Here is a 21,082-nt window from a genome sequence, read left to right as displayed (position 1 = left end):
CTGAGGATTAATCTTTTAAGCTAAAGTTTTGTACGAGCTTCAATCGAGCTTTTAAAGCTCATACAAAAATACTGGTGTTGTATATCACTAAAAAGAAGCTTTCGGAACGTCGTGCTACTTAATGTACAGCTTTTTATATGCATTACAAAATGCTTTTTAAAATAAATTTATTTCATTTGCTTTTGCACAAAGACTAGCGTATATATATATATATATTAAACAAAGAGCCATAAAGCTTAATCAATTCTTCAAATAAATAAATTTATTTTTATTCTTGTTTTTTCACCCAATTTTTCTATGCACATTTTAAATTAAAAATGAAAGCACATGAAGTCTCTTGACAGCTCTTTAAAAATATGCTAATTAATATAATCACTGTAAGCCTATATTAAATAATTATTTAATTTCTTCGCCCTTATCGCTAAGAATCGCAACAGCGCATTTTCCAACACTTGACCAAATACTTTTGCCAGTTTAAAAGCTTAAGCTTTAAGATAGAATAAACTCATTTATTCATATTTTTAAAGCTTTATTGAGCTTAAAATCTATTTTTATTCCCCCTAGTTTTTAATTTTTGACTGTTCTGCTGGATTCATTGCAGTTTTATGCTTCACTGCCTGCTTTGAACGGTGAAGCTTGTTTAATGTAAACTTTAATTAGTCTTAAAGCTTTTTTCACCGACTTGTGTTCTATAGAACTTTATTTATTTTACTTTATTATTTACTGTGATGCTGGAAAGATCGCAACTTAAAGCTCGACAGCTTGCTTTCAGCTGTGGGGATTGTTTAAGCTACATTGAACCCTAAAGCTTTCTTTCAGCCTTCGCGAGTTTTTTTTCCAAAATTAAACGCAACTTTAAGCTCAACTCTTTGATATTAAAAGGGACTTTACAATTAGCCTTTAGTTTATCGTAGTCATCTTGTCTCATTACTTACCAAATTAATTTTTGTATCCGTTTTGCGGCGTATCTTGCGACCCGGCGTCGCTGCGTTGGCTGGAATCGGCGATGCCACCGCATTCATAATGGCGGCCGATCGCTGCAGCGCAGCTGCAATATGCGCCGTTGCGGCGGCAGCCGCTGCCTTGCTATGATGCGAATGATGGGAGTTAAGCTGCTGCTGCTGTTGGCGTTGCTGTTGGTGTTGGTGATGGTGCTGTTGCTGCTGATGCTGCTGGTAGAGGAGCTGTTGCTGCTGTTGCGGCAGGGTGAGCAGATTGTTGGCAGCTGCTGCTGCGGCTGCCGCAGCGGCAACTGCTGCTGGTGAGGGGGAGGCGCCTGTAACGCCCAATGCGCCGGCAATACCAGCGCCTCCGCTCGCTGCCGTCGCGCGCTGCAGTGGCGTGCTGGGCGCCAATCCGTGTTGCAGCTGCGCCACCGGTGCCGGGACGGGGCCCGGGCCAGTTACCACGCTACCGCCAGTGGCTGGGATTGTAACGGCTGCGGTCGCAGCGGCCGGCGATGAGCGCGGCAGATTGCAAACTGAATTGCTGCTGTTGTTGTAGCTGTTGCTGTTCGTGTTGCTGCTGCTGTTGATGTTGCTGTTGTGCTTGTTGCTTGTGGCTGTTGCTGCTGCGGCTCTGCCGTTAGTTGTTGCTGTACCTGAGGCCCAATGATCTGGTAAGTCACCTGGGCTAAGCCTATAAAAGAGAAGCAATAAAATTGATTTAGACATTAGTGGAAAGTTTTCGTTTTCATTAAATTTCGCAAATGTTGCGGCCTTGGCCTTGGCTTTGTCTGTGGCCCCAAACGCCCGAAACAAAATGCAAATGCTTTGCACATAGGCCTCGTTCTGTGCTCTCTGCGCTAATGTGCTGATTCGATTACAGGTTTGTATTAGCTAATACATTAGCATTTGGCGAATAGCATAGAGCGGCTAACATTTTGGTTTGTGTCTAGACTAAGTTTACCAATGTGTACTTTAAGTAGTTCGCGGAAAAGTACCAATTGGTTCAAATAAAGTTCTTCATTTTTTACTGTTGTTTTAAAATCATTTTAAAATTTATTGTATTTTTTTTATTTATTTACTGATGGACTTTTTTCTTAGTAAATGGAAAATAATAAAATAAATGAAAAGAAGCAAACAAAAGCCAGTATTTGCGCATTAGCAATGATCAAAAAATAATTTCTCAGTGTTGCCAAGCAACAATTTTCCACCCGCTAATTTGTACGGATTATGAAAAAATAAATAAATAAAAGAAGTCCAGGAATCACAACGCCCGGTGTGTGACTGCCACCCCATGCCACACCCATTGACCGCCCATGCCACATTCACCGCAACGTGAGGCAAATAAATGTTGTCAGTTTTCGTTGGATGCTTCCTCGTTGCCCTGCTCCACCAACAGAGCCCAGAACCCGGGATCGACCGACCCACAGCCCGACACTTGACCAGACCCACTCCGTGGAACTCAAGTGGTCATCATCGTCATTAGCATTGGCTGCTGCTGTTGCCGTTGGCGTTGGCGTTGTCATGACTGCCTTTTGTCTTTAGAATGTTATTTTTTATTTTTATTCATTTTTCATATATATTTTTTTCGCATGTATTTGGTTACGTGATTAATTGTTTACTTTGTGCGGCCAAAGTGTGGCATATTATTTGCTTTTTATTTTACGTAAGGACCACTTGAAAAATTTGTTTGTGTTTTTCTTTATAATTTGGATTTTTACGGAAATTTTAATTGGACCTGACATTTCGAACAGTATGTGGCAAATATTTTTGGAATGGAAATCTAGAAAACTGAGCGAACAGCAGCTATTTTATAATGACATTATTGGAATTTCACTTGAATTTTAAATGTTTAAATTATTCCCAAAGAAGAAGAATAACAGAATTGTATTATATAAATGTATATACACTTCTGCATTGAAGAATTTTAATGAGAATTCAACAGAAAACAAATTAAACAAATTCTTCATGTGAAAAATAAAAGTGTTGCGAAATTTGTGATGGAAAGTCAAAGATATCTATATCTATAAACAAGATTTTGTATTGTATAACAATGTTCAGTTCAGTTCAGTTCAGATCTGGATAAAGATAATTATAATTTTGTATTCTATTAATTTGTATTATAGCTCAGTTGTTTCACTTGAAATTCTGAGGAGTTGAATCTGAAGAAAAAGATGAATATAATCATAATTTTTTATTCTATTAAAAAAACTGATGATCTGAACGGAAAAGACATCTTTTGATAATTGAAATTTCAATAATTTGTTGAAATAAGAGAAAACTCCCGAAATACCAAAAAAATCGATTCGACATTGAAAATTAGCATGAAAGTGAATTTATATGCAATGGGCATACATATATATAAAATGTTCCCAATTAATTAACAGGTGATTCAGTTGTTTTTCTCTCAGCGCTCGGCAAACAAACGATTCGCATTGTCATTGTGTGTGTGCGTCAAATGTTTGTCGTGTTTGAGGTGAGGCGAAAGTTGTGTTAAACGTGAAATCGAGCGAATCTCTTTGCGATTCTCCGACTATTGACTGGCCTCTTGGGACTGCTATAAATATCGCGGCCCTCAACAGCCTACGATTGATAAGTTGTGAAATTAGCGCTGTGAGCAATGCGATAGCTGCACATAATATACATTTGTGTATATAAATAAATATACATATATATGTACGCATATATATGCTAGCTATATATTTATGGCCTGGCAAAGTGCAAATAATGATAAGCACTACAACAACAACAACAGCAGCAATAACAACAACAGCAGCAGCAACTGCATTAATTGTAATTTAATTAATTAACGCTGCGCTTTATATTCGCTGGCTTCTTTAATTAAGCGCGTCAATCATACGCCCCGTGCGCCAGGCGCTGCCCAAATAGAATACCCCCTCATCATCATGATGATGATGATGATTATCATGTTCATCATCTGCCTCAGAGCTAGCTGGCACATTAATGTGTCACCCTGTCAAAGCAGGCAGAGAGAAATGATAAAAAAAAAAACTCAGCCACAGAACTAAAGCTAAAGAATCTGCACAATTATTGCGCCTGTCAAGGGAACCCATCCGGTTGCCCAGCGGCGGCGGCTGGTGGGGCACGGAGGTGCTTGGCCGAGGTGCTTGTACGTCACTCATTTTCGCGCTTATTGCATTGGGCGGCCATTCACAATTTTGCTTCTCTTCTCCCTCTTTTTTTTTTTTTTTGGCCAGCTGCCCGTCACCTCCACCTTTGGTTTCAGCTCCGCTCGCCCCTTGACTCTGAGTCAATGCACACTTTTTTTGTAGATTCCTTAAATACCCTGCACCATTTCTGCGAGTGGGTGGATTAACTATACGTCTAAGGTGTCTAGTAATAGTACACAATAGAATTTGCAACGTGCGATAAGACTTGGCTTTGTGGTTGAGAAAAATTTAATACAAATTAGATAATTTATTTTTTAAATATTTAAGGTGAATTTTTGTTCAAAACATGTAAAAATGTTCAAAACATATATTTTTATATTTCAAAATATATAAATTATTTTTAAAATTCTGAATAAAATAAAATATGAATAAAAATATCATGAAAATTAAAGCAGCATCTTCCTCAAACACCTAAAAAATAATAATAAAGTTTGCTGCATAAAATAGCTGCTTGGGAATTGAGCTAAATATATAAAAGACTAGCGGGTATAACCCGGCCTTGCCCGTGGCACGTATGTTATAAAATCAAAAAAGCTTTGAAAATGATTTTGAAACTGATCGGACGGGAATCAAACAACTTTTATGCAAATCGGAAAACTCTTAAAATTCACCAAAAAAATCTTAAAAATGCATTTTCCACCGAAGGAGTTTAGATTTTGCGAGAAATGTGAAACACTTCTCTAATGATTTTTCTTATAGATCTTTGGAAATAAATTTGAACACTAAACGTCATCCACAAAACCTTCGACCCCCATTTGCACCAAGGAGGGATGGATTTTTCAAAAAGTGTGAAACACCCCTCAAATGATTTTGAATATAGATCTTTGAAAATGAGTTTGGGTCCGATCGGATGGTAAACAAAAAACTTTCATACAACCGTTTTCCGCCAATTTACCACTGTTGCGGGTGGAATTTTCCAAATAGTCGAAATACGTATTCATTAAGTTCTTATTGAGAGCTTTGAAAATAAGTTTAAAGCAAATCGGACACAACTTAAAAGTTCGCCCAAAAAATCTTTAAATCGCATTCCCCCCGAAGAAGTTTGAATTCTGCGAAAAGTGAGAAACACGTCTCAAATGATTTTGAACAAAGATCTTTGCAAATAAGTTTGGGGCCGATGGGATGGTAAACAAAAAAGTTACATACAAACGTTTTTCGCGATTTTTCCACACTTGCGAGTGGAATTTTCCAAATCGCTGAAATACGTACTTATTAAGTTCTTATGAAGAGCTTTAAAAATAAGTTTGAAGCAAATCGGACACAACTTAAAACGCCGCCCAAAAAATCTTTAAATCGCATTTCTTCCGAAGAAGTTTGAATTCTGCGAAAAGTGAGAAACACGTCTCAAATGATTTTTCATATAGATCACTGGAAATGAATTTGAGCGCGAAACGTCACCCACCAAATCTTTGACCTCCATTTCCACCAAGGAGGAACGGATTTTTCGAAAAGTGTGAAACACCCCTCAAATGAATTTGAACAAAGATCTTTGAAAATAAGTTTGGGGCCGATGGGATGGTAAACCAAAAAGTTACATACAAACGTTTTTCGCGATTTTTCCACACTTGCGAGTGGAATTTCCCGAAACCCCGTCTTAACGTGCACCTACATCACATAAGGTAACTACAGTGAAAATTTCAGCTTCCTAGCTCTTACGGTTTGGGCTGTGCGTTGATCACCAATCAGTCAGTCAGTCAGTCAGTCAGTCAGTCAGTCAGTCAGTCAGGACAAACAGTTTTATATATAGAGATAAAAATAACTAGAAAACTTGAATTATAAGAAACATTTTTTCCTACACGAGGTATATGTGTATATTATAAATTCCTTCGGAAATATATTTAATCAAAGAATCTTCTTCAACTCTTCCAAATAAAAGACAACTTTCTAAAATTATTTCAATCTTTCAAGTAAGGCTTAATTTTTAACGAATAACTTGACAAATTGACATGGAAGAACCTAGTGTTTTTTTATAGAGTATTTTTATGTCCATCATAAGCAAATACTGCGTTCATAACATAATACTGGCGTTCTGCTCCGCTTTATGCTGATTACATCGCCAACTCGGGGCGTCCAGTGTCTGTAATTATTTTTGCTTGCATTCGCATTCGGAGTCGCAATCTCTTTGGGACTCGGGCGAGGCTTTTATTATGCATATAATGTAATTAAAAGGGAAGTCGGTCGCTGGACACTAGCCACTAGTTGCCGGGTGGTCTCCCAGGTAAGCTACAGATATCAAAAAACACAAAGCTGCAAATTTCTTAACGCTTCGCTGCCATGGAGTTGTCTTTCAAGAGTGGACTTGAGAAGCAGTTGAATTGACTGCTGGAACACTTGGCGGGCAGTTGAGAAGCGTTTGCATCCAATTTTGGGCGGAGAAATTGCAGGTGATATGAAAAAAGCCACTTGGGCGTGGCTTAATTAACTGACATCAATCGATGAAACTTCAAAATGAAGCCAAACAAATTTGTTCAGTATTTGCATTTCTCACAACAAAGTGCACTGAATTGTAAAAAGGGTTTAATATCAAAAACTCCCTAATATTGGGGATTCAATATGACTAAGATTTGTTAATTCAGCATGAAAATACAGTTAACATCGGTTGAGAGTATATTTAATTGCTTGAGGTGAGCGAAGTTTCCAATTGTGGCCTGCTTGTCAAGCTTAACGGTTAAGATGAGCTTTATTCAAGTCTTAATCGAGCTAGGTTTACGGAGCTTTAAAGCGGATTTAATATTGTTAAAAGCTTTTTATTTAAATGAAAGCTATTTTTTTTAAAACTTAATCATGTTATCTTTAAAATCAAAGCTTAAACTAATTAAAAGCTGTTAAAAACTGAAGAAACAATAAACTTACATAGTATGGTATTAAGGAGAAGAATTCCTCAGCATCGTCAAGCTTTAAGCTATAAATAAGCTTTATTGCCCAGCTTTAATATAGAAATAAGCTTTTTTGCTCACAAGCAATACATATTATTAAAGCAAGCATTATAGCATTAATAGTTGGAAGTCGAATAATTGAAATAAAAATATATGTATATATATGGAATCAATTTATCTCAACTCTAGACTTCCAATCGTTAAATAACGTAACTAGCCAACTAATTTTAATTTTTCTTAAAAATCACTTTAGACATAATCTGTCACAATGAGCACGAGACAAGGTCGTGCCAATGAATCATAAAAAATGTGCTCAACTTTCTAGATTACATTTAAAATAGATTATAATGGGCCACAAGGAATTGCCACCTTAAACACCTAAGCGGGCTCTTAAGACAAATTGATAATGATAAACATAATGATTATGGCGATGATGATGATGATGATGATGATGATGATGATGATGCGGGCATAGCTTTGCAATCTGTAAAGATTGCAGTCAACAACAAATTACTCATACGCACTGTATGAAACAACGCAGCAATTTTTCGTTTCTTTTATTTCTCCCGAAAGAAGCCGCTGCTGTTGCTTGGGGCAAAGCTTAAACATTTCGTGTTTTATTTATTTGATTTAGGTTTGGTCTACGTGCTGTTGGACTTGTAGGCAGTCGCCGCTGGGACGTAATTCGGTAGCTGGGACCCATAATGAAATACCCGAAAAAGAAGAGATTTTACGAGCTACATAAATAATGCTGAAATTGTTGAAATTGGGCTGTCTGTGAAAAATAAAACCTGAATTGTGCACATGTGAGCTTTTGAGTTTTAGTGCCAGGCAAGGTGAGCCGTGAGTCATACAAGTTTATTTTTCCTTTTTTTTTTATAGGAATTGCTTCTAATTGATTCAAGTAATTGAATGTGCTGTAACTTGTAGCTCACAAATAGAAAACACGCACGTTTTACGCCGTGTAGAGCTGCATAGCTCAAGGCAAGCAGAGTCCAAAAGCTCACCAATACACGCACACCCATGCACTACTGCATGCATACATACACATAGATAGCAGTTTGCACTTTGAGTGCAGCTTGAACATGAAATGTAACAATGATCCAATTTGATGGCCGCTGCTGCTGATGGGATTTCAGACAGCAAGCAATTTCCCAAACGCAAACAAACATATTGTCGATGTTGCCACTCACAATTAATTGCAAACGAGTGAGAGTAACAACAACAACAACCAAAACAACAACAATTTTGAACAATAGCAGACAGCTGCTAGTGACAACAGCATCGAACGAACGCCAACGATGACAAGCGCAATGAAAATGTAATACAAAATGGGCAAAATGCAACTGAAACGACAACAGCAACATGACAAACAACAACTACAACTGCAACTGCTACTGCGGTGACCACAATGTCAACGTCGGCAAAGTGCGCGACAATGTGGCTGACGTCCACCAGCAACATCAACAACAACAATAACCAGAACAACCGCAACAACAACGATGACAAGAAGCACATCACAGTGGCTACAAAATGTCCACACTATTCTTGTATTGCAATTTCCACTGTTAAGGGAATGTTTTTTTAAATGTTGCCATTTAAACAGCTTACGACTAAAAATCTTTCTACGGTAATTTTACCAATGCCTAGTTTATTTTTATATTTTGAAGTTTGCTTGCAATAATGCAAATATTTATAACTAATAATACATTTTAAATTATATAAATTTAGAATTTTAACAGCTCTGAGCTAAGAAAATAATACAAATTACAAGTTTACGCAAAAAAATAAAGAAAAGAAATAATAATAATGCTACTTTAATTCGTTTATGAATTCTTTATGCAGAAAAATACACTATAATTATATACAAACTCAATTTTGAGAGAGGTTTTAGGATTTTAAAGCTTTTTTTTTAACACAAAGCGTATATTGAAACCTGAGGAAAATATTAAGATTTGATGTCAGATTCTTCATTCAAAAATTGAGATTTTTAAGTTTCAATAGTTTTTTAAATATTTTAACAAATCCGCAATTGTAACCCAATATACACAAATACAGTTACGAGCCGCTTAATAAAATTTAAAAAAAATAAAATTAAAATAATATATATAATTTTTAAATAAATTACAAATATTCTTAAGTAAATCTTAAATATATATAAAAATATTATATATATTATATTTTTTCTCTACCTTTTTTAAGAAATATAAAATTATAAACATACATCAGCAAGAAAATCTCAATTATATATAAAAATATTATATTTATATTATTATTATTATTATTTTTTTAATAAACAATAAATTTTCTTAAATGGGAAAATTTTTCATTTTTTTAATATGTTATATTATTCAAAGTAATACACTCGGCATTTCCACCAATGCAGGTCGTCTCAAAATAATTATTATTTCACATAATGTTTATCGCACATTTTTGATATTTAAAAATGCTCATAAAAAACCACAAAATGATTCACATTTTGTTTAACTTCCTCAAACACATATCCTTGACATCCATTTTTGCAAATATAATTTTTTTTTGAATTTCATGGAATGCGTATGACTATCTCGCGAGTGTTGACGCATATTGTAATGACAATGGGCGGGGTTAGCTAGAAACTACAAAACATTGTATTGATACGTTTTATTGATAACTGTTTTATGTGAGGTACTCTTTTAACGATTACTGTGGGTGACTAATTATGTGGGTCGCAGGTGGGTGGGTTTGCCCCAAAAGCGTGGCAAGTGTGTAATAAACATTACCAGAAATAATAGCAAATGATAGAAGTAGTAATAATACTTTTATATGTAAATAATTTGATACAAATATATAGTAAAAATAATAATAATGAAAAATTTAACTATACTTTTATTTGAGTCTAAGTTTGATATTGTTATTATATCATAGCAAAAGTGCTAATAATAAGAAACTTAATAAAACACTATTTGTGTCTAAATTTGACATTCATATTAATCGATTCTATATACCATATCATACCATGACAAAACTTCTAATATTGAGACAGTTAATAACTTTTATATTTGCTTAAATACAATATTATTATTAATTAATTCCGTGCGACATCATGGCAAAAGTTGTAATTTGATAACAAATTTGTTATTTATATTAATCAGTTCTATGCAACATATTATATCATATCAGCTGAGTGTGCTCTTAACCTCCACGTCAAATCATTTTGCAGTCTTTTTATGCACATAATTCAGTTGTTGTGCGGCTTTTCGAGTGTTTTTTAGCTGTCTGCCTCTTCAAACGACTGACTGACATTCATAATCACACACACTCACACACACACACACACACACTTGGCACTTGTCTGGCCCCTAACTAAAAAAAAGCTGAGCTAACTAAGCCGCCTCGCTCAGCTCTCAGCTATGCTTTGCCAGCCTCTGAGCAGCGCCCCCGCCGCAGCCCCCCTTGCACCCCCTTGGCGCCCACAGCTGAGTCTGGCTCAGCTCATTTGCTCAGCTGTTGTTGTAAGCCTGCATTTTAGCAACTAATTGTCTGTATATAAAACATATGCTTCAACGCTCAGTACAGTCAAGCCCTCTCTCTCTCACTCCCTCTCCCCCTCTCCCTGTCTCGCTCTCTCTGTCTCGCGCGCGCTTAATCATTGCTACAAATAATAAAGTGGGTCATGGATGAAAGAAAAAGCGTTTTATAAAGTGGGTCATGAATTTTGTTTCACTCACGTTCAAGTGTATTTCGATTGCCGCTTGTTGTTACTCTTCTTCTTCTTCTTGTTGTTGTTGTTGTTTTTGTGTTGTTTGCTGAATATTTTTTTTTTAATATATATATATGGTATATATATATTTTTTTGTGCAAAAAGCATAAAGTATTTTTATATGCTTTGTCGCATGATTCAGGTTTTTGTTTGCTTCTTGGTTTATTTTTTTTGTTTATTCTTCAATTTTGGCATTAGTGTTGGAGCTAGTTTTTTTATTATTATTTATTTCATTACTTATTTATTTATTTCTTGTTTCGCTTTGACTTTGAATTAAAACGAGTAAGCTAATAAATTTTTGGCAATGATAAACCCAAATTTTTGCTCGCAATTTCAAAATTTGTTCAGCTGCAATTGTTTCTTAACAAATTTCAATTAAATTTTGTTAAATAGTTTCAATGATGACAAAAATATTTAAAATTTTTATTGCTATTAATTTTTTACATATAAAGTCATAAAATGTTAAAATAAGAGAATTATTCTTAAGTTGAAAAGTTTTTTTTTTAATTGTATATTTTTGAAATTGGAACAGCGAGAATTCGGTTAAAAAATGATATATTCTAAGCAAATTTAAGCTGAATTTTAAAGTTACATTAAATTCTAAAATATTTGCTTCTAAATTTATATTTTACTGTTTCCCAAAATATATTTTTTTTATACAATTTATTTTGTATTTATTTTAAAATATTTAGTTTATATTCAGCTTAATTTTATGTACTTTCTTAAAAGTCAAACTCAACCCTCAAAATATATTATTTATGTTTTTACTTATTTATCATGACTCAATTAATTGACATTGATTTATGTTTCACATAATTTTGCTCTTATTATGTGAATTTTGTCATTTTAATTGCTCCGATTCGAATGAAAGAAAAAACTCGAATGAAAATGAGGAAAAGAGAGCTGCTGAGGGGAGGGGGGGGGGGGTTGCGGTAGGCAGCAAGTGCTTTGATTCACTTTCACTGACTAATTGCCAGGCCATGCGTTGACAGTTTTCACTTTTCATTTAGCGCAAAAAATGAAACCAGAAACAACAAATTAACAAATGGGAAATATCAACAAATGGCAAGCAAATGCTGATGAAGCAACTTTTAAGGGGGACAAAGCGGTTTACACGTGCATAATATTAAAAATAGATGAATATGATATGAGAGTTGTTTCTCGATGTAATTATAGCTCGAAGCATGAAGTTTAAGTTGTCTCTATAAAATTTTTGCCTTGCATAATTGCAGTATTTAGGGAGACAATAATATCCATAACTGATCGTTATTTGTTTATTAAGTTTAACTTTATCTCAACTGCCTATTAAGCCAGGTACTTAAAGTACACTCAGCTTAAGTAATCATTAATTGTCGTATAAAATTTATAAAACATCTTTAGTTTACAATCTTAAATCCTCAATTATACACTTAGTCGATTATATCATGTTGTATCTCAGTGATTCAATAGTCTAAAATGTTATTTATAAGGCTTAAAGAACTAGCAGATACTCTCACTTGTTTTTAAAATAACATTTAAACGCAATATAAATTTTTATTAATGTACAAATAGTTCAATGAAATGTGCAATATTTTATTTCATCATAAACTAGCTATAAAATTGACTTATTTATTAATTAAAATTGGAAAATAGGAATATAAAAGCCTTTAATCTTTTAATAATAATAACAGTAATATTAATAATAATAATAATAATAATAATAATAATAATAATGACAATAACAATAATAATAATAATAATAATAATAATAATAATAATAATAATAATAATAATAATAATAATAATAATAATAATAATAATAATAATAATAATAACAATAAAAATAATAATAATAACAATAATAATAATAGATAGAAAAATAGTTATTTAAAATCCTTACGTTTTAAATTAAAATTTGTTGTCTTTGCGAACCGTATAGAAAATTGTTTATTTATTTAATTTGAATTTATTTGAACGAAAATTTGTGCAAAATATAATTTAAAAATACAAAATAAAATATATACTTTTCGTAATAATTTTGTTAATTGTTTAATGCAAAATTTATTGTAAATAATATAATTTCTACAAAAATAATTGGATGTCGTAAGCCTTGTCCAATATCTAAATTTACGATAAACTAAACCAAAATTTGTGCTTTTGTTCTATGAAACATTTTATTTATAAAATATAAAAAAATAATTTAGTAAAATTAAGTTCCAACAACTCTTATAACTATCCAGTAATCTATGTGTTGATTATTCAGCACATACCCAGTTCTTAAAGCTTATCTTAGCCAATATGTTGTGCATTTACAGGGTATAACCAAGATCTGTACTAACTATCAACTAGCTTAAACAATGTAATAGACAAACAGGGTCGTTCTCTTTCCGGCATTTGAATGCCGCTCTCAGTCTCTATTATACTCTATCTCTCTCTCTATCTCCCTCTCCATATATGTATTAATATATTGTATATAGTGTGACATTGTATAACCGGCCCCAGAAATCCACCTGCTGACAAAATGCACTTTTCTAGTCTGTTGTTTTTGCTCTTTTTGTTGTTGTTGTTGCTGTCGTTGTTGTTGTTGCTGTTGTTGCTGTCTAAGTAGCTGCAGTAGTCGTCATCGTCGCTATAGCGAAATAATGTCAGTGGGTCAGAGTCGATTTAGCATTTTGCGGCAGTTTGTTGTTGTTGTTGTTGTAGCTGTCGCTGTTGTTGCTGTAGCTGCATTGGCTAAGGTTACACTCGATTGAGGAACAGCTGTTTTGTGTGTGTGTGTGTGTGTGTTTGGCTGTACAGAATATGGTCACACTGAACTAACTGAATTGCTAGTTTCGTAACTGGGCTAAGGCTAATTGAAGCTGTGGGAGGGTAAGTTTGAAGCTTATCAACAAAATTGTAATTGTTGTTGTTGTGTGGGGGCGGTCGAGTAAGGGGCGTGGTGTAAGTGCATTGTTGCACATGTTTGCATGTACTCCTCAAAGGTGGATTTGAACAAATAATTAAAACAAAGTTGTGTTCGAAAAGATTTGCTCAACAGTTTTAACAATTAAATTAAATTTGTACAAACTGTTATTTTTTCTCATTCTTTTGGCTGCGTTTCAATGAAAACGCACTGCAAAAATGTAATTTATGAGTAAATGAAATTTATAAGCTAACCTTCAAATTGTTGCTGCTGTTGTTGTTGTTGTTGTTGTTGAATATGCTTCACTTTTTGTTGCTGCTGTGCATTTCGCATTTTGTTTACAAGCCATAAAGGTGACGACGACTCAGTTAAATGTGCAAATTTATTTATTTATTTATTTATAATTTTTTTTTGTTGTTTTTGATATTTCACAGATTAAAATTTCCATGTGATTTTATTGCGTGCTTTTATTCTCCTTCTGGTCGCGCGAAATTTTCAATGGAAATTTTTATTGTCTTACTCACCTGTAAAGAAAGAAAGAAAGAAAAAGTGTTGATTAAAATAAATGCAGTCAAGTATTCAAGATAAAAAAGCTAATGTAAACTTGTTCTTATTTAATCTTCTTCATAACCAGTTCATAATATTATATTGTGTATTATAAAAATGCTGTGGAAATTATTATGGTAGAAAAAAAACCTTTGATATGCCCTTGAATGTCTTTCTAATTGTCATATCAAACGATCTCTTTCTCTTTTCTCCTTTGCAATCTCTTGGCTCAATCACTATTATTCACATATACGTCAAAATTATCAAGCCCAACTTGAATTTTTGAAAATCGCATAGAGAGGCGACACTATTTTAATGTATGTATAAAGCAAAGAGTCTGGTTTATTTAAATTCATTTTAAAGTTCTTGAGCCGAATAGTTATTCAATTTAGGTATCTGGCTTAAAATTCAAAAATATATATTTTTGAACAGCATTTTAACTACCTTTCAAAATATTTTTAAAAAAGATTTGTATTAACTTTGATCAGCTTATAAGTCAATGCAGGAAAACTTTTTATTTGTATGTAAAGTAGTATGTGAGTCCACATTAAAAGAAGTTTCGATAACAATTTTTGTTATTGTTTGTATCTGAACGATTTATATTGAAGTGCATGAAGAGTATTTTTTTAATAGAGCATCACTTGAACGTCGAATAAATGTGAGCTAGTTGAGTTTAAGCAAGTTATTATTCAAAACAGGAATACTTGTACTAGTATATAAAGTTGAGACAACAATAAAAGCCGTTTCGATAACAATTGAAGTTATCGTTTATACATTTGATCTGAATAATATAAATGTGAACTAGTTGCTTAACAGGTTTTTGTGAAAAATACAGCATTTATTGCTAGCATGTTCTAATTTATTGATATCATTTTCTTTAAGGTATTGTATCCTTCAACTGGTTCAAATTCCCTTTGTTAAGTGCATGTGCTCCATACATTTGCAATTTGATGTTCAATATTGTGTTTCAAACTAAATCCACAATGGTCTCCATGCTGCGCCAATGTCTGGTGTATCTCGTAGGCCTTTTGGTTCCCTTTTGTTGGGTTAGGTTCGGTTTGGGTTTTTCTGTTCTGTCTGTGATTTTTCTACCGGATTACGATTGTTTACACACACGACTGCACATTGTCACAGTTTTAACAGTTGCCACGGCGGTTGCAATTGTAGTCAGACATGACGCCCCCATTTTACTCTTGGTCCTCGTATATCCTTTTAAGCCTGCCACACATACAGATGTAATTGTGCGTCTTCATGTGTGTGACTCCTGTTAGCTGCCTTTGGTTTTTTTTTGTTTGCTCAAAGTATAAGTTTACAACAAGCGCTTTGCATATATCCTGCTAAATGCGAGTGTGTGTGTGTGTGTGTGTGTGAGTATATATGGCTGCCACTTTGTCTAACATTTCACTTTATATTCCGCCCGCCGCTCGCAAGTCCCTCCCCCTGACCAAACGCAATTGCCCAGCATTTTGTATGCTTTTCAACTTTACATTTGCCAGTGAGAATTTATTTTTTTCTGCTCTTGTATTTTTCCAGAGTTTTTCCAATTTTCCGCTCATGTGGCTTCCTGCTGACAGTGTGTGTGTGTGTGTGTGTGTGTGTTTCAGTCGTCGCTTGCCTGGTTGACCGATATGAGCACGGGCTATTGCGGGAAATTCCCCATTATCAGTTGAGCTGTAAAAACTACTAGCTTTTCCGATTTTTTTCTCTGTTGGTTTTTCGTTTGGTTTTCGACAGTTGTTTGACTTGAACGGCAGGTGCACTGGATAATCGAACAGTTAAATCAATAAGCGACAGATATATTGTAAAAACGTTTTTATAGCGTGCAAATGGAAATGGTTTCGACAATTTGAGGTTGACATACATAAATCAGTTGAAGGACTTTAAGATACCCAATAGATTAGATACAAAGTATTTTTTGAGAAATTCAAAGAGAAAATTATCCTTTATATTTCTTTTTCTGAGAAATTTTCAGAGCTTAGATTTAAAGTATTTGCAATATTTAAAATTGTCTAAGAACAAAATTCTTGTTGATTCAGTTCTAAAAAGACAGTAAAATTATAATGCCTATGCAATAAAAAATATCTGAATAATAAAACATAGTAAAATTTGAAGAGAATTCTCCTTGTCTTTGATACCCCGTAAAATTTAACAGTTTATTTAGAATAAAAGATTTCTGTCAAAATGTTTTTATTAATTAGTTCAGGAGCACATTTGAAATCAATAAATAAAATTGCAATTGCAAATAGAAATGAACAAAAAATTTGCTTTAATTTGAAAAATAAATAAATAGAACGCAAAGTCTTTTACTTGGCTTAAGACTTTCTTGTATAGGGATTTAATTTATTAATAAATTGATTTATGGGATATTTTAGGATTCTCATCGAATAGAATTTAATACCAAATCGTATAATTTAAACACAGTGAAGCAACAAGTCTTTCTAGGGCTAACAAAAACGCACCTGCAACCGTGCCCCGGGGCCAGTTGCTGCACAACTCTTCCTGCTTTCCCTCTGCCGCTCAGTTGCCAGGCCACAGTTTGACAAGCACTATGCATGTTGTTGTCTCCGCTCTATCCAATTGATGTTGCTGTGTTCGTTTATTTCGCATGCAAATTTAATTAAATGGACTTTTTTTTCTTCCATTTTTATTGTGTTTGTTAGCTGAGCCGCTGCGCTGTGGCATCAACAGGGGCGAGCAACAGAGGCAACTTAATTAAGTCGAGCCAACGCAGAATGCAAACTTAACGAAGGGTCAGTCAAAGGCAAAAAAAGGGTGGACCCGCTGAACTTAAACAGTTGATAATGTTACTATAATTAATTGAATTATGATTGTGTTATAGTTGGACTTATCCATCCCATAGATCTAGTTTGCAGGTCAAAGTCCTTTCTTTGGTTTTTCTTTAATTATTTGCCACCCTGCAATCCCGTTGATTGAATTTGATTGTTGACTAATTGGAAATGCAGATTGAATGGGTTTCCAGAGATATTTTTACCATTAGTAACCTAGATTTTATTTAATTTCCCTGAGCTGAATTCTAGTTCACCTGTTCAAGCGTGAAACAGCCTGCATGTGTAAAGCTTACCTGTAGATTGATTCTGATTGATAGACTTATCTATAAATCAAACTAAGTTCCCGTTTGAGGAACACCCTGTATAACTGTTCTTATTTGACTTACTTGTTGTTGATTATTTTTAATTGACTATGTAACTGTACTCTTCTTTTAGCCATTGAATTTATTCTAATCTACTTTCTATTAGAGTTCTAGGCCTAGTACAGCACCCTGTATATTTCTGCTAGTCTATTACTTACACATTAATTAATACTATTACTCCTATTCTACGGAATTTAGGTAAGATCCTTCGCTTTGAGTTTCAGTTTCGATTCTTGATTGTTTATCGGTTTGCTTAGAACTTCAGAATCTGTGGGTTTTCCTTTACCTATTCTTAGTTCACCTGTCTGCCTAGTGGAACACCCTGTTTAAATGGAGCCTTTGGCCTGCTCGTCGACACGTCTGTCAATGGTAATTCGATACTATGCCGCTTTAAATATTCTCTTTGCTCTGCTGTTGTGCGCTGTGGAGCTGCCAAATTAATTACAGAGCGCTGCACCAAACGGATGAACGGATTGACAGAGGGTACGACTACGGGGTGTCGGGGAGCAGGGTCGAGTACAAATAAACCAACAAACACGATGGCTGAGATTTCGCAGCGCAAAAGCTAAAGCCAGAGCCAAAGGCAGCAGCAGCAGCAGCAGCAGCAGAAGAAACGGCGGCGGCGGCAGCGAACGTAGGTTGAGGCAGAGGCTGAAGCAGAGGCGGCAACAACCAACGCCCTGTTGCCGGGTTGCCAGCAGTCCAAAAAGGGCGAAGGCAGTGGCTGGCAACAGGAGGGGGGGCAGCAGAAGCCGAGGCAGGAGACGAGGCAACGAGACGGAAAGCAGCTTTAAAACGGGCTCCGGCATTTTCAAACTTGATTTGGCAAAACAGCGGCAAGTTCTCACTTCTTATACATACATATACAAATACATGCGTGCGTGTATGTATGTGTTCTTGTGGGTTTGTAGGTCTCTTCGAGTATTACGGTGCTCTGTGAAGATTATTGCGGCTGTAGTGGCTGTTGTTGTTGTTTTTGCTGTTGTTGCTGCTGTTGCTGTCGGCATTCAGCTGCAGCCGTCTTTTGTCTCAGTTAGCTTTTGTCTACTGGTCGCTCTTAAAGCCTGTCGATCACCAGGCGATGACAATGAAAGGAATGGGAATTGTGTGTGGTTGGAAAACATAAGAAGACGCTTGCATGTGAATGATTAATGGCTGAAGCGAGCTACGAATATAGTTAAATAGTATATCTAGAGTACTTCAAGATATCATGAATCAGTTAATTACGTGGGTTTTTGATAAGCCTAGTAACAATTTGTTATATATATTTAAATCGAAAAATCAATATGTGAATGTGAGAGAGCGAGAAATAGTAGCTGTGAATGTCAATTTAATTTTATTTTCTTTATTAAAAATCTCCATCTAAACAAAATAATATCAACATGTTGTATGTATAACTCGATTTCATGAAAATCGCTTTTAAAAAGTGTAAAGTAAAATTCAAAGACAATTAGTTTATATCTGATTAGAGGAAAAACGTTCAGCGTTACGGAAATCCACTTTCAGCTAGACAGGCAGCCCCACAAGAAAATATTTCAAGAAAAGTACAGCTTGTACAGCTCTATGAAGCTCTATGAAGTCATTAGCGGAAACAAACCTCATTGTCAATTCGGATTAAAAGAAATATTTCAAATATTTTATTTAATATATAATTGCGCATTATTGCTATCATTTTCAAATAACACTCGCTTGAGCGCTTTCATGACATAAAATATAAAAAATCAGATTCACAATCTGAACGCATTACGGTAAAACCGTGTGTAATTTGCTCGAACGCTGTTAATCGCATTTGCGCTCAAGTTTACGACTGAGCACCCACGCGACTATAAGAACTTATCCACCATTAGACTCCCCTGAACCTCTCCCCGTGACCATTGCACACTGAGCTTCACACCCTTCCATCGCGCTGCTCATTATTAAAACTCAGCCGCCATCATAAATTTGTGAGTGTTTTTTCGGTAGGTTTCTGGTTCAGCTCTGTGAACGCGTATACGCGTATCGAAAGCTCAGCTTAGTAAAGCTCAGTTATTTTGAGCGGGTTCTTTGCTGGTTTCTCTCGTTCTTTTTGTTAGGTTTCATTCTTTTGCAACGCAACTTGAAATTAAATGCGCAGTAAATTACGCAATTTTATGCTTCGTTAAGTTCGCCGCTGATGGATTTTTGTTTTCTTTCTCTTTACACACACACACATTTGCCATGGCAATAAGAACGCATTAAGGGAGCGAAAAGTAAAAGAAGTGCAAGTAACAACATTTTTGACAGGCACTGCATTAATTACGCTTAGAGCTGGTCAATCAGGCTTGATTCGGGGTAGCGCAGCAAAACAACAAACTTGCAAGTTCCCTCTCTCATTCTCTCTTTCTCTCCATTTTGCTCTTTGTTTGGTGGTCCTACCCCAATGTAACGGCAGTCAACGCATAATGCACCAAGCAACATTGCCGCAGGGCAGCTGCAGTTGCACACTCGAAGACTAAAAGACTTGCATAACAAATTCTTAATTGTGCAACAGACTGCACGCGCGCTCCTTCTCTCTAGCTTTCTCGCTCTCTTAGTGCTTCTCTCTCAGTCTTGTCCATTTGCTGCTTTGTGCTGCTGCTTCGCCCTGCAGCCATATTGCGGAAATATGTCAACGCTGTTGCTGCAGTTGTTGTTGCTGTTTGTACTCTTCTTGCTGCCTCTGTTGTTTTGAAGTTGAAGTTTGCATCTCCCGGCTGACGTTGGGTTAGCTGAGGTTATGTTCACACACACATACACACACACACTCATACACGCACGCAACGACATAAAAGCATGTCACGCATAGTGTAATTTCATGTGACGTAAATGCAAAAATATGTTAAAACTGACGCAGATTAAAAGCAGTCGCCGTTACCGTTGCTGTTGCCGTTGCATTCACTTTAACTGCCAGGCAGATGAAGTTTTTCTTTTCGAATCAGGGCTGTGCGCGAACTGCATTTGCAAAACATGTAACTGGGGTGAGTCTATTCAGTCTTAGGAGATTGATGGGCCAGTGTTGGAGAAGTTCATAAAAAACACGGAGGGTAGCAAACTCAATGAAGCAACTGTTAAGCAGCAAAGATATATAACAAACCGGTATTATTTAAGTAAAATGGCATAATCAAAAACCTAACTGCATGCAACAATGCGCTGGCAATGCTCTAGATTATGAATAAGTATATAAATCAAACTTGACGAAACTTAACGAAATCCGGTACAGGAGCGCAAATGCATGTTTCTTTTATCATAAGGAGTTAAACATTCTTAAAATAAGCCATATTTGGAATTTAACAACTTAACGAACGTTTAAATCAAATTGTACACAACCTATCTTCAACTTTAGTCTCACTAAAGCCCAAAAACACAACTTAACGAAACTACAACAAAACGTATTTATCACTGCTGAGTAGGTGGCGAAACCACCTAAAGATTGTATTGAAAAAAATCAATCAGAAACTTAACAAAGCATAGCTAGAATTAGTCGCCAATCATAAATGCTATGTCGAACTGAAGACATTCATTAATTTTAACGAAAATCAGCCGCTGAAAGCCCGCACAGAAGCCACAGAAAATCGCTTGACAGAGCATAAAGCTGAATGGATGCGGTGTAAAATTTACAGGCAGGCAGCCGCACGCTTAACGCCCCGAACATTATGCAAATTGGCAACGAAACGACTTAACTACATGTTAAGCTTATCGCTGCCATCAAGTAACTGTTTGGCCAAAATAATAAACTGGAGTAGCGACAAAG

The 21,082-nt window shown here is 35.2% G+C and overlaps 1 protein-coding gene across 5 annotated transcripts in view; it reads right to left on the bottom strand.

The window, feature by feature from the left end:
• The window catches only part of tai (taiman), a 123,316-nt gene that overhangs the window by 15,066 nt on the left and 87,168 nt on the right, over positions 1-21,082 (bottom strand). For all 5 annotated transcript variants that reach the window (XM_064697305.1, XM_064697308.1, XM_064697309.1 and 2 more), the window contains exon 3: positions 936-1,638. In XM_064697305.1, coding sequence (XP_064553375.1) covers positions 936-1,638 — 703 coding nt within the window. The remainder of the gene's footprint in view (positions 1-935; positions 1,639-21,082) is intronic.

Source organism: Drosophila montana, unplaced genomic scaffold (genome assembly GCF_035044405.1).
Source record: "Drosophila montana isolate Dmon_TW-CO22-7 unplaced genomic scaffold, ASM3504440v1 contig_402_1, whole genome shotgun sequence".
Taxonomy (NCBI): domain Eukaryota; kingdom Metazoa; phylum Arthropoda; class Insecta; order Diptera; family Drosophilidae; genus Drosophila; species Drosophila montana.
This window is presented reverse-complemented; position numbering and strand designations above follow the sequence as displayed.